Source organism: Amphibalanus amphitrite, unplaced genomic scaffold, assembly GCF_019059575.1.
Source record: "Amphibalanus amphitrite isolate SeventyFive unplaced genomic scaffold, NRLGWU_Aamphi_draft 000060F_arrow, whole genome shotgun sequence".
NCBI lineage: Eukaryota > Metazoa > Arthropoda > Thecostraca > Balanomorpha > Balanidae > Amphibalanus > Amphibalanus amphitrite.
In genome coordinates, this window is record NW_024881556.1 from 1,037,706 (window position 1) to 1,052,048 (window position 14,343).

Below are 14,343 nucleotides of genomic sequence, written 5' to 3' on the forward strand. Positions count from 1 at the left end.
AGCTTTGAGTAAAATTGACCATAAAACATGCGTCACGTGACCGATGCATGATATAAAATTTCCGTGACCTAGGATGACCTGGCCTCGACCTTAAAAACTCGAAGCAAAAGTTCGGTACCCTCAGGGTATCTAAGGCATATATCTAAGTTAGCCGGCAGCCAGAGCCTAAATTGTGAACAAACCAAAATGCTGATAATTTTTACTTTGACCTGACTTGTGACGTCATTGGTGACGTCGAGGTCAAGTTTCGGAGATAGGAGGGGGCCTCTGTAGAGTCCCTTCCCCCCAGACACTCGCGTTATGGAAAATACCCCAGTCATGCGCTGGTTACATAGCTGTTTCTCTGATATTTTGGGGCCTTGGGGCCGCCACTCATAAGCTCATGAAATTCTTGCAAGGAGCTGTGATGTGCAGCAGTACGTGGCACACTATTTCTCTGCGATGGCGTCGTTCCAATTTCCACAGTATCCTGGATCCTCTCGCCCGCCGAGGCACCCCAGTATCCGCAGCATCCTGGACCCTCCGGCCCACCGCGGCACCCCAGTATCCACATTATCCTGGACCCTGCCTCCCACCGCGGCACCCCAGTATCCGCAGTATCCTGGATCCAGCCGCCTGCTGCGGCAGTCCAGGCTGTTTGTGAGGCTCTCTGAGCCGTGTGCTGAGGGTCGCCCCCGCGCCGCGCCGGCTCACCTGCCCGGGGTTCGGGTCATGGGGCGGCTCGCGGACCCTGCCGACTGACGGCAGTCGCGCGCCTGCACTGTCGGCGGACTGACGGCAGTCGCGCGCTTGCAGTCGGCGGACGGACGGCAGTCGGCGGACGGACGGCAGTCGCGCGCCTGCACTGTCGGCGGACGGACGGCAGTCGCGCGCCTGCAGTCGGCGGACGGACGGCAGTCGCGCGCCTGCAGTCGGCGGACGGACGGCAGTCGCGCGCCTGCAGTCGGGGGACGGACGGCAGTCGCGCGCCTGCAGTCGGCGGACGGACGGCAGTCGCGCGCCTGCAGTCGGCGGACGGACGGCAGTCGCGCGCCTGCAGTCGGCGGACGGACGGCAGTCGCGCGCCTGCAGTCGACGGACTGACGGCAGTCGCGCGCCTGCAGTCGGCGGACGGACGGCAGTCGCGCGCCTGCAGTCGGCGGACGGACGGCAATTCAGCCACCCATACTTTCGGCCAGATATGGCTCCACTGACAACTCTGTCCGTCTGTCCGTTGTTAGGAGCTGGCTCTGGCATGCTGAGCCCCCGCCCCTCGTCGGGCCCCTCCCTCCCCGCCCCTCGTCGAGACGTCGACAGACTCTGTGTCGACGTCTGCTCACCCGCAGAGGTGCAGGCTCGCTGTCCGTTGAGAGCGCACAGCTCCGCTGCGACGTCGACCCTGGTCGCGGCGGCGGTTCGGGCCGCGACGACTCGATTAATTTCCCCGCGCCGGCAGTCTCCGATCGATGGCCGCTCTCCCAGACCCCGGCCCGGCGGTGACGGATCCACCCGCTGTATTCGCAGTATCCGGGATCCACCCGCAGTATTCGCAGTATCCGGGATCCACCCGCAGTATTCACAGTATCCGGGATCCACCCGCAGTGCCCAGGTAGCCTGCAGATGCACATTTGATGTATCTGTACTGTATTTACCACCCACTTCCTCCATGCTCGAATGGTGTTATCGGCTGCAATGCCACCGCTGGGAAAATAGCAGGCGGCGGCAACTCTGAGTGAGGGTCTAGTTGATGGCTGCGCCGGCCGGGCTGCTGTGTGCGCGCGGCCGCTGCCCCGCTGACGTTTCGGTGCTGCTGAACTCGGCACTGTGCCGCTGTATGGCGGCTCGTTTGCGCCGCCGCCGCCGGGCCCTCCGCAGGGTGCCACTGAGCTGCGATTCCTCGACACGGGATCGATAGCGTGCGTGTGTCCGCCGCACCCCTGTCCCGCACCCGGCGGGTGCCTGCTGCACCCGTCCCGCCCCATGTGTACGACCGCCGCAGGGTGCTCAATGACACCCGCTGCCTGCTGCGGCGCTAAGGCACTCTAAATTCCACTTGATCGATGCTTTATTGCATGTTAGTGGTTAGACTGGTTTTATACCATTTACCTATATGGGCACTGACGTTTGGGCTTAGCTGTGGAGTGTGCAGTGTGCACTGTGCATTCATGCGTCTGTCATGCCTTGACACTGACAATAATATATATTGCAAATTCAGAAGCTATGGCGTATAAAGCTCTCCGCCAAGCTCGTGGCCGCATTGCGTGCCCTGTCGCCACTAAGACAGGTGACTATGTCGTCTCGATTTGTTTAGATTTTTATGGAGCGAGCGATGCGAGCGGAGTCTTTCCTTAGATTAACGGAAATTTCTGAGTATGAGCGGCCGGCCGGCCGTGCGGACGCTTTTGCGAGGCTTAAGCAACCACTTGACCGATTTACATGCGGTAATTTTTGTAGGCTAGCTTTATTTCTTCTACCAAGTATTGGACTATTCCCGATGCATGTGGGTGACCCCTTATGCACGTGCCACGTGCAAAGCGAAGAGGTGTCAGTTTTGTAATAGTTGCATCTCGGTAACTACTTGGCCGATTGCGCTGAAAGTTGGCATGTAGGAAGGCACTGCATATCCATCTGCCAGAGTTAGGGTGCTGCTGCACGTGCGCACGTGCAGGGGCCGTTTCCAGATTTCGAGAACGACTGGACCGATGGTGCTCAAATTTGGTACACGGTTAGGGACCAGTTAGTAGGGTGCCGTGCACAAGTCAGTTGGGACCCATTTTGCACGTGCGCACGTGCAGTGTGCCGCTTCCAGATCTTGAGAACGACTGCGCCGATGGGTGCTAAAATTTGGCACATCGCTAGAGACCGGTTAGTAGGGTGCCGTGCACAAGTCAGTTGGAGGTACCCTCTCGAAATTTCGCACGTGCAAGGCTCACCCTCTCGCTCGCTCCGTTAGTCGCCCCAAAAGGCGTTATACTGGTCATGTAATTACGGAGGCAGGGAAGCTAGTAGTCTTTCTTAGATTAAAGGGACTATCCCACCTTCTAAAATGTTGTTTAAACCAGTTAAATTGTGCCCGACTTTATAGATTGGATGACCAGGAACACGGTTTTGGCATTTGTTTTTCATTAAACATCTTAGGCTTCCCATATTCCAAACACAAACTTTCAAATATGTGACGTCACAGCCCAAAATTACCTCCTTCCCCAGGCCACATTACTGTCATATAGCTGATTCTTTTTACTCTGTAGGCACCACAACAAAGTTCAGACCAAGTTTTAAGCGATTTTTCAACGAACAAACCCATTTAAATCAGAATGACTAAACGAGGTGACGTCACACTAACGGTCGCTCCATGTTGAAGATAGGGCCTTGTACAAGGCCCATTTTCAAATGAAGGGAACGAATTTCTTCAACACCAAGAGGCCGCGGGGGTTGCAACCTAGATAGATAGTGGTTTCTGAACCTCGCCGCAAACTTGGCTATCTCAACTCAAACCCCATGTTAAAGGTGGGATAGTCCCTTTAACAGAAATGTCTGAGTATGAGCGGCCGGCCGGCCGTGCGTACGTTTTTGCGAGGCTTATATTTCAGCAACCACTTGACCAATTTACATGCGGTAATTTAAAAGGGTAGCTTTATTCCTTCTACCAAATATGGACTATTCCCGATGCTTGTGGTTGGCCCCTTATGCACGTTTCACGTGCAAAACGAAGTTTTTAAAAATAAAATCATTCTTTCAGGGCTGTGACGAAAAATAAGTGGTCTAAATCCGATGAGAAAACGGGATTTGGGGGTACTCTAGGTTTGGCTCCGTGACCTGGTGTGCCCCCCCCCCCCCCTGGATCCGCCAGTGTCTGGGGACTGCACCGCGGTGACCGGGACCGCTCCTTGTGTTGCAGGGGCCCGTGCCTGGAGACCTGGAGACCATCCTGCAGGAGATGCGCGTGCCAGGCGTGGTCCCCATCACTCCGCTCAAGACACAGCCGGAGCCTTTCCTCTTCCCGGCGGCCAAGGTCAGTCGGGATCAGGCGCCCTGTCGGGTCAGGGGCGCTGTACCGTGTCAGGGGCGCCCGGTCGGGTCAGGGGCGCTGTACGGTGTCAGGGGCGCCCGGTCGGGTTAGGGGCGCTGTACCGTGTCAGGGGCGCTGTACGGTGTCAGGGGCGCCCGGTCGGGTCAGGGGCGCTGTACGGTGTCAGGGGCGCCCGGTCGGGTCAGGGGCGCCCGGTCGGGTTAGGGGCGCTGTACGGTGTCAGGGGCGCTGTACGGTGTCAGGGGCGCCCGGTCGGGTCAGGGGCGCTGTACTGTGTCAGGGGCCGGATGTACCGTGTCAGGGGCGCCCGGTCGGGATCAGGCGCCCGGTCGGGTCAGGGGCGCTGTATGGTGTCGGGGGCGCCCGGTCGGGTTAGGGGCGCTGTACCGTGTCCTAGGGACGCTGGGCGGCTGCGCCGGGCCCGGGGCGGTCGCCGGGGTCAGGGGTCACGCCGGCCCGGTCAGCCGGCCGCCGGGGCCGGCGCGCCAGTGCAGTGAGCCAGTGGCGAGTGGGAGTAGCTGACAGCTGCGGGTCGGTGCTGTGTGCGGCGTGGCTTCGCGGGGCGCGGCGGTGGCTGACGGGAGTCTGGGCTGCCGACAGGACCGCCCGCCGGTGACGCCTCTGCACAGACCTGGCCGGCCGCCGGTGACGCCTCTGCACCGACCGGAGCAGAGCGGTGAGTCACTGCACGGCCCCAGGCCGGGCCGCGGCGGGCCTGCTCTGACAGCTTGTTATATCAGCCATAATCGCCCAGCTGTGGTGGAACGCTTCCCGTTGGTGCATGAATTGAATTTCCTACATGCCGGGGTATGTCTTAAGCACAGCACGAGCCGGGCAGTAATATACAATACTGAACGAGGCCGGTGTAAATAAATTTTCAAGACCGAGGTCCTTACTGAATTTTTGAACGAGGCCGAAGGCCGAGTTCAAAAATCAGTAAGGACTGAGGTCTTGAAAATTTATCACCGGCCGAGTTTGGTATGTATTTTACTGTATGCCAACGATAAAATAATTGTCTAGACCGAAGCTCTTAGCCATTTTTTGAACGAGGCCATCCCAAAATGTTGACTTGGTAATTCGTTTTTGACCGTGGTCACTTTGCTTACACCAGTTATTACCACACCCCTCAGGCTAATGTATTTAAATAGGCCAGGCATACAGTAAAACTATGACCAAGAAACTGTCGGTGTCAAAATGCCATGTTATTTGATAGGCCGGGCAGGAAACAAAAGTTTACTGCCCGAGTTTACTGCCCAGGGCAATGACCTCTAAACTACAGTTTATCGCATTAGTCGAGAGGAGGTATAATTGACAGGGAATGTATAATTGACATCATTATTGCATGATATTTGCCGCGTAAAATTAGAAAACTAATATTTTTTGGTAAATATCTGCTCTGCTTATCAAGGGTTTTGAAATATTTTGTATTGGTTACAAAGCCGAAATTATGGTAAGAATGCACCTATTAGTCGAAATCCGTTATCGCTTGTTGTCTCATCTTCGTTTGATATGTCCAGTGGTCCACTGATGCCTTGGGCCTGAGTTAATGCGTTTTTATTTGGCAGTTGTAGTCCTTTCCTCGAAACAAACATGTTAAACATGGAAAATATAATGTATTTAACGAACGTTTAGCCATAGGGCATATCAGCAAAGTACGATGAAATAAATAAAGCAAAGATTCTTGCAAGAGCACTGGGAAAATTCGCGTTTAATCACTAGGAATATTATACCTTCTTCTTGTTGTTATGTCTGGCAAATCATTCAAGTATTATGTTTCTTGGATATCCATTTGTTGTGCCATTCTGAGATGATATTTTCAGACGTGATTCTTTTTGAAGTAAGGTATTTTGATGCATTTTCTTCTATAAATTTCCTTTAAGGCTTTATCCACAGCAGTAGTGCAATCATTGTTAGGAAAATATGGACAAAACAATTGCATAAAAGTGTCACCAAAACCTGTCGAAACTAACCTAGCAGGTATGCGGCATGTAGGAAAAATCTTACTGACCTCAGCCGTACGAAATTATTTGGAAACTCGGCTTGCAAAATTTGACTCCGGCCCTCGTGCTTCGCACTCGGGCCTACGTCAATTTTGCAAACCTCGTTTCCAAATAATTTCGTCGGCCCGGTCAGTAATATATAAGGAACATAATACATGTTGATGTGGGTGGCTGAAATAGGCATTAACTACAAAGAGATCCATACCATGTTGATGTGCTATTCTATGTGTGATCTTAAGGGTTTTGTTCGGATTATTTGATTTTAAAACCTGAGTCTCCTTCAATTTGAGCTCCAGAATCAGTATTCCTTCACGGTTCGTCGGAAAGTCATTTCATCCACAAAAGAAATGAAGTGTACTATTCGATAGCTGACAGTGAGCTGATTCCAAAAATTAACTTATTTTAATCCTTCGATGGCCTTTTTCAAAAATTGTTTTTTTCTTGTTGTAAAAACATGAGTTTTTCATTCAACGAGCTGTCCAGGACATTCTTGAAATCAAAGGCATGTTTTTCAGTGAAAGCTGAATGCCAAAATAATAATACGCACCACGCAACGGAAAAATATTCTCAAATATTGATATGCGTCTCTCACAGCCGGCAACAAGGAGCAATCACACAACTCGCGTCAACTCAGTGTCACGATGGATCAAAGTAAGCCACACAAAAACGTGAAATGACCCTTATCGACTCGCAGACCCGGCGCTCTCCGCTGTCTGACGGGCCACGGAAGAGACGTTCGGCTGTCGCCCTACTTAACAGACGTCATATTTGTTAGTTAAAGGTACTATAGTGGTTCAGGATACCTGAGAGGAAGATACGTTGCTCTGTCTTTTTCACATCATGTATGAATTTGCATTTGTTTATGTGTACTTTGCTCAATTCAGCCTGGCATTATGCCCAGACAAGGAAAGCTGGCCGCGCTGAGCTGTCAGAGGTTGTACCGGCCTCAGCTGGGCTGGAGTGAGGTAGCGCCCGGCGGGGCGGGGCGGGGCAAGCTTTTGACCGGTCACAGGGCCGAACACTGTCACTGGTATGTATGTACAGTCTCTGACAACGAAACCCCGCTAACTTTCCCGGCGCCGGCATTGAGCGCAGCGGTACATAGCAAAATATGCATAAGAAAATGTAAATTAAAACATGTTGTTAATCTAGCAGAACAATGAATTTTCTTAACAGGTATCCTGAATAACTTTGATAGCGATGTGGACCGTTAACCCTTGCGGGCCCGGGGGCGTTGTCGCCCCCCCCCCCCCCCGGCGAAAATTGGCGATAGCTCGGCCATCGCATTTTTGGAATCAACTCTCAGTCAGCTTTCGAATGGTACATGTCGTTTCTTTTTAGCATAAAACGAACTTCCGACGAGCCGTGCCGGTTGAGGGATGGTGGCCGGTCACCGCCCGCCGCACCGTCCCCACCCGGCCGACATCGTCCCCGCTGACTGGGCTCTCGGTTCCAGCTCCGCCCCTCGATGTGCATCTGACGGACCAGGAGCCGGTGGCGGCGCCCCCTCCGCCCTCGCAGCCCCCGCCGCCGCCTGACGCACCGAAACCGTGAGTAGACCCGCAGACTCACCGCTCTACCGGCTAGCCGGACCGCTCCACACTGGGCCGATCGCCAGGTCTAGCACGACATGGGTAAAAAAATCGAACTTTGTGGATGTGCAATGAAACCTATACCAATTTGTTCAAAAATGATCATACTACATTGCTGTGGTCTTTGTTTTCCAACACAATGGCTATTTCATGGCGAAAACTCAGCTTAAACACGAACTTCGCAATCGTTTGGACCGAACTCGTCCCCTGCACTCTTCGACAGCGTGTCTTTGATCCACGAAAACAATCACAATTTGAGGAGGAATTCCACATTTATATACATCAAACGATAGCTTCGGGTCTGCAGAACACACATAACCACATGAAAATGGCGAACTCTTACTTGGTTATGATGTACTTGTACCACAAAGATTTAAAGACGAAAATATAATTTCACATAATTGATGTCACGCACAAATAGACCAAAGTACCGCTTCGAAAATCTCGCTTCATGTCAATGAGTCATCGCACTACAAGATCCAACAGTCATTTCTTGCGACTTTTTGCGACTTTGGATGTAGCAGCCAAACATAAACAGCCAAACCCGCGCCGGCCCGGTGCTCGGCGTCAAACGCGCCGGGCCGGGAGGTGTTGATTGAACACTCACTCCCCTTCTAACTCGGCTCCTGGGCCACATAGCGACACGTAGTAAGTGGCATTCGAAAGAGCGCCCGAATTTCCAGATAGAGTAATTATTCATTTCTAGGTCAGGTCAAAGGTCACGTCACCAGAGGTCATCAAAGGTAAAATGTTGCATATAACAACATTTCTTGAAAAACCGGCTCTTACCTCGGGGACCAATATAGCTACATCGTCGCGGAAAAGTGCATTCAATTGCTCTTTTAGCGGTCTTTCTGAAATAAGCCCTCAGATTTGGCTTAACCCTCGCCCCTAGTGGTGTTTTTCCAGCCGCGAACGTATAGAAGGGGTCCGTTGGACCCCCTGCCGTTTCGCCCCTGGTCGAGCTAGAGCTTCGCGGAAAAGACGAGCGTGTTACCCGTGACAAGAGGAAGCTGATGATACCCATTTGTGAGGTCCTAGGTCATCGGTTGATCTTCCAGGTCAGGTCAATCAATGACCCAAAAGTGGGGGAAATCGGGACCTGTTAGAATGTCGTAAAGGGTGGCTGCTATGGGTTTTTTGGGTGCTGATCACGAATTGTAATGTTATTTATGATCATAGATGATGTCTTCATGCATTTAAGCCAGATCGGGTCTGGTCAGGTCAGGTCAACCAGTAAGGGTTTTGCCGGCTATTTGTAGTAGGTGGCAAACGCCTCTGACAGCTTCGTAACATGTTACGAAGGCACCAAAGCTACATAGTAAATGTTCAAAGGGTTGGTAGACTCGAATTCAGCTCCAAAAACTAGCCTAGAAACATGTAAAACTCGAAAAATTGAACCAAGGTCATCAAAGGTCAGTGACCTTACCTGACCTTCCGGTGACCTTGACACCCACCCTAATGCATGGGAGCAACATAATACCCCATACTTGAACGTTTTAAACAACGAAAAGACGGCAAACTCGCGGCTAATGCGAGCCGACATACGCTGAATCGCGATTCCGGCCAAACATGGTCTTGAAAGAAGGTCACAGGTCAAAGATCATTAAGGTCAGGATCATGAAATTTTCAGGTTAGCTGTGAAATTAATTATCGCGAGGGTACTGAAAGTTTCATTGCAATCGGCCACTTTTTACGCGAATTACTCGCAAAAAAAAAAACGAGGGTTCCGTTCGAAGATTCAGGCCCTGTCGCGCTAGAATGGCATATCGGCCCACTGTGCGCTCTCTACCTGAGCCCCACCGCTCTCCCGGAGCTCCGCTGACGAGCTGTATCAGTGTATCGGTGGGCGGCGGGCTGCATGGCAACACGGCTAGTCTCGGTGCCGCCGCCGGCCATGAGCGGGGCGGGGCGGGTCGATCGCGGAAGCACCCACCGGCCGCGCGCCCAGCTGACGGCGGCCCAGCGCGGCGGGACAGAGATCCGCGGCCCAGCGGGACAGAGATCCGCGGCCCAGCAGTACCGAGATCCGCGGCCCAGCGGGACTGAGATCCGCGGCCCAGGGCGACCGAGCTTCGCGGCCCAGCCGGCCGCTCTCCGGGGATATGCCCATTCAGCTGATTTGGGAATTAGTTCTACTTGAGATGCTGAATTTGGTTAATGTGCCACGGAGTTTTAGCAGTCGTGACAGTTAAAAGCTTCATTCCCACCCAATAACATTACCGTTAAACACTCCAACTTTACCCGCCGTCTTCATTTAACCATAGCACTTAGGATGGGGGGAGGGGGGTCGCACATGGTTTTCACGAATGACCTCTCGTTAAAAAAAAAACGCCAATCGAGACGAAATTTTTAGTGCCCTCGAGGCAATTCATTTTACACATCCCCTGAAATGTGTATGACCAAACGACCTTTGACCTGTGACCTGCTGCTTGAAATCATGCCAGGCCGGATTTTTTCCTTGTTTTTTTGTCATGAAATCGCGATGTTCTTTCGGTCTTTCCATTTCGCAGAGTGGCGACCTTTTGGCGTTGGCAGTTCGCTGTGTGACAACCTTTTGGCGTTTGCAGTTCGCTGAGTGACGACCTGGATGTCTCGGATGACAGTGAGGACGAGACCGCAGTCAGGGAGGTGGCAGCGCGTCAGCCGCCGCGCCCGGCGTCCGAGCGCCGCAGGTCAGTCTCAGTGACCCGGGGCAGGTCACTACCAGGTCAGTGACTTGTGGCAGGTCAGTGTCAGGTCAATCGTCCGGGCCGAGACCGGCCCCAATCTGCCAACTTTAAGAGCGCCACGCTCCAGCGGCCGAGCCGGGCCGAGCTACCAGGTCAGAGTCTGCGACAGGAGTGCCACTGGGCGGTGGCAGGGGAACTGCCGTCGTGAACGACAGCCCTGCCCACCCGCATCAGTTCAGAACGCTGAGAGGGGAGGGAGAGTCGAGTGGGTGTTTGTGCGCCGGTGTAACAGCAGTGCGCTGTGCGCTATTGCACAGTGCACAGGCTGACTTACCAACTGTTCAGCTGACAAAAACTAGTGGTCCGCTGCATTAGCTCACAAAGTGGACCAGCCGCCGGCGCCGGCCATGTGACCAGGCAGCGAGCCAGCTGAACCTGCCGCAGTCCAATCACCAATTAACCCGCGCCCCGTAGGGGGGGCCGAAACGGCCCCCCCCTGTCCTTTTCGGTCGATATCTCCTAAACGGCTGGAGATATCGCCACCAAACTTTCAGGACCCCTCCGGGCATCAATTTTACACATTGTGACCGAAAAGTTTTCCAGAGGCTGTGATAGGTTGGCCACAAATGACGTCAGAGTGACGTCATGTTCTGTCATTTTCGACCGAAAAAAGACCTTCGCGAAAAGACCTGTCAGGCCTACAGCTTTGAAGATACAGAAAAATGATCAAGACATAAAAGGTGTAGAATTGACAGGGCTACAAAACTGCTATCTCGGATTTTTGAAATTTTTGAGTTTTGATCCCCAAAAATCAAAAAAGCATTTTTTTGGACATATTAGCCAAAAAATCCAAAAAGTTTTTTGAGTTTCGAAAATACCGGAATATATGTGACAGTACCTACCGTCTTCTATCTACATACCAAATTTCAGATCGATACCTCGTTTTTTGGCCAAGTTATAGCGAAAAAACTGTTCAAAAATGATGACGTCAAATTTTCAAACTCAATTTTTGGCAATTCTAGAACTCGTAGAGCAAAGACCACCATTAGACTCCCCGTGACGAGCTGCATCGAATGGATACCCATTTTATGCAAAAATATCAACTTTGAAATTTGACCTAATTTGACCTGACCTTGACCTAACCTTCACCAAAACGTGACCTAGGCTGGCCCCAAAGGCTGCCTAACCCACATAATCGCATTTGTCATGTAAAATGGACCATAAAACATGTATCACACGACACATTCATATTGTGACCCCCGGTGACCTGACCTCGTGTGACCTGACCTGGCATCAGTGACCTCAGATAGCAAAGTATGTGTTTGACGAACAATATACCATCGATGGTTTTCAATAAATTACCAATTTACTCGATTTCACAGCACATTTCTTGAATTGCCTGTGAACGGTGAAAATCTGACCTTTGACCTGACCTGTGACATCATCGGTTTGACCTAGGTCAATGAAATTTGGTCACAAGGTAGTTCCCGGGTAGGGCTATCAAACGCCGTTTGAATTTTGAAAATCGGCCGGTAACTTTCCGAGATCTTAGGGGGGGGGGCCGAAACGGCCCCCCCCCCCCTACGGGTGGTAGGGTCCGCCGGTAGCCCTACGGGGCGCGGGTTAATAGATTCCTGTGGCGCTCCGACACCGACCGGCGGCGAACGAGCCGGCCAGTCACCAATTCCCTGGCCACTGTCGCTGCAACACCGACCGGTAGTGAAACTGCCGACCAGGCCGACTGGTCACTGGTCAGTCACTGGTCAGTCACTGGTCAGTCACTGGTCAGTCACTGGTCTGAGGTCAGTCACTGGTCACTGTTCAGTCACTGGTCTGAGGTCAGCCACTGGTCTGAGGTCAGCCACTGGTCTGAGGTCAGCCACTGGTCTGAGGTCAGTCACTGGTCTGAAGTCAGTCACTGGTCTGAGGTCAGTCACTGGTCTGAGGTCAGTCACTGGTCTGAGGTCAGTCACTGGCCACTGGTCACTGGTCAGTCACTGGTCACTGGTCAGTCGCTGGTCACTGGTCAGTCACTGGTCTGAGGTCAGTCACTGGTCGGGTCGGGGCTACCCGGTTCCATGCCGAGACGAGCCCTTTTGGGGCCGATGCCCTGCGCGTTAAATCTATTTGCACCTAATCTTACTGAAGTTGGGGTGTCGCCTGCGCCTGTGTAATTTCCTGTGTAATGATAGCCTGTGAGCTCCATCATAGTTGGACGGTGGCCGTACCACCCACCCCCAGCGGAGCTAGAAATACATACGAAGCACTTGCCGTCTGCTGTCGGGGAGCGTTCGGTCAGTCCTGATTGCTGCCTCGCGTGCTGAAGCATCCTACGTCGAGAGGGTCACCAAAATAGCTGTCTATTTCTGCCACGGCCGCCGGCTTCAAGGCATCAATCTTCGGCGGTATATAATTAAACGGCGCTCTGCGACAGTCGCTGCAGGAGGCGCGTATTCTGTCCACCGTGTGTAGACGTGGACCCACCGGCCACCCGCCGCAGTTCAGCGCGCCCACCGGCCACCAGCCGCAGTTCAGCGCGCCCACCCGCCGCAGTTCAGCGCGCCCACCCGCCGCAGTTCAGCGCGCCCACCGGCTACCCGCCGCAGTTCAGCGCGCCACCCGCCGCAGTTCAGCGTGCCCACCGTAACCCACCCATAACCCACCCACCGCAGTTCAGCGCGCCCACCGGCCACCCGCCGCAGTTCAGTGCGCCCACCGGCCACCCGCCGCAGTTCAGCGCGCCCACCGGCTACCCGCCGCAGTTCAGCGCGCCACCCGCCGCAGTTCAGCGTGCCCACCGTTACCCACCCATAACCCACCCACCGCAGTTCAGCGCGCCCACCGGCCACCCGCCGCAGTTCAGCGCGTCCACCGGCCACCCGCCGCAGTTCAGCGCGCCACCCGCCGCAGTTCAGCGTACCCACCGGCCAACCGCCGCAGTTCAGCGCGCCCACCGGCCACCCGCCGCAGTTCAGCGCGCCCACCGGCCACCCGCCGCAGTTCAGCGCGCCCGCCGTTACCCACCCATAACCCACCCGCCGCAGTTCAGCGCGCCCGCCGTTACCCACCCATAACCACCCGCCGCAGTTCAGCGCGCCCGCCGTTACCCACCCATAACCACCCGCCGCAGTTCAGCGCGCCCACCGCGTGTAAACGCAGGCCCACCCACCGCAGTTCAGCGCGCCCACGGCAGCGCGGTCAACACCAGTTAGTGTCTGAGGAGATATCCGGCACTGACAGCCGGGAGCACCGACAGATCCAGATGGGAGCAGCGACAGATCCAGATGGGAGCTCCGCCACCGACATATTCAGCCGGGACACTGACATATCCAGCCGGGGCACTGACATATCCAGCCGGGACACGGACAGGGCCAGCCGGGACACGGACAGGGCCAGCCGAGACACTGACAGGGCCAGCCGAGACACGGTAGGGCCAGCCGGGACACTGACATGTCCAGCCGGGACACTGACAGGGCCAGCCGGGACACGGACAGGGCCAGCTGGGACACGGACAGGGCCAGCCGCGCCGGACAATGCTGACCTATTCGGCCGGATGTTTTTTAGTGGTGGGGCATCAACGGCCATCAGAGACGACCACCGGCTGTAGATGTTGTTGTCCGAGTGACGTCAACTCGTCGAATGACAATATTTTTTTCTTACGTAAGCGTTGGTCTCTGATCTCGGTACTGACAGCCGCGGCCCGTTTCAGCCGAAAGCCGTCGCCGTCGCCGGAGGCTCCGGCCGTCCTCCCCGACTCGAGCGGCTCGTCCACAGAGTCTGAGGAGTCGGGCGACTCGGCGGAGTCGGACTCTGAGTCGGCCGAGGAGCCGCCGCGGGCCCGCTCACCGTCCGCCAGCCACCGCTCAGGCATGGAGAACAAGGTACGTACGCCGGGTCACAACCGGGGGCCGACGCCATAAACTTGGTAGCATTTTACATCAGGGTGTATTTTATGCCCCAAGAAGCCACACCCTCTTAGGAGTGGGCGGTTTATTAGGATCCGAGGGCGTACTATGTGTCAATTGTATGTTTTTGTTTGTTTTGGGCTGTATTTTACTACATCCACTGCT

General features: G+C 54.3%; 1 protein-coding gene across 1 annotated transcript in view; it reads left to right on the top strand.

The window, feature by feature from the left end:
* LOC122378498 (AF4/FMR2 family member 1-like) overlaps positions 1-14,343 on the top strand; it is a 95,687-nt gene that overhangs the window by 43,725 nt on the left and 37,619 nt on the right. The window contains exons 4-8 of the mRNA XM_043359609.1: positions 3,878-3,991; positions 4,610-4,685; positions 7,466-7,559; positions 10,172-10,276; positions 13,983-14,154. Of these exons, the coding sequence (XP_043215544.1) occupies positions 3,878-3,991; positions 4,610-4,685; positions 7,466-7,559; positions 10,172-10,276; positions 13,983-14,154 (561 nt within the window). The remainder of the gene's footprint in view (positions 1-3,877; positions 3,992-4,609; positions 4,686-7,465; positions 7,560-10,171; positions 10,277-13,982; positions 14,155-14,343) is intronic.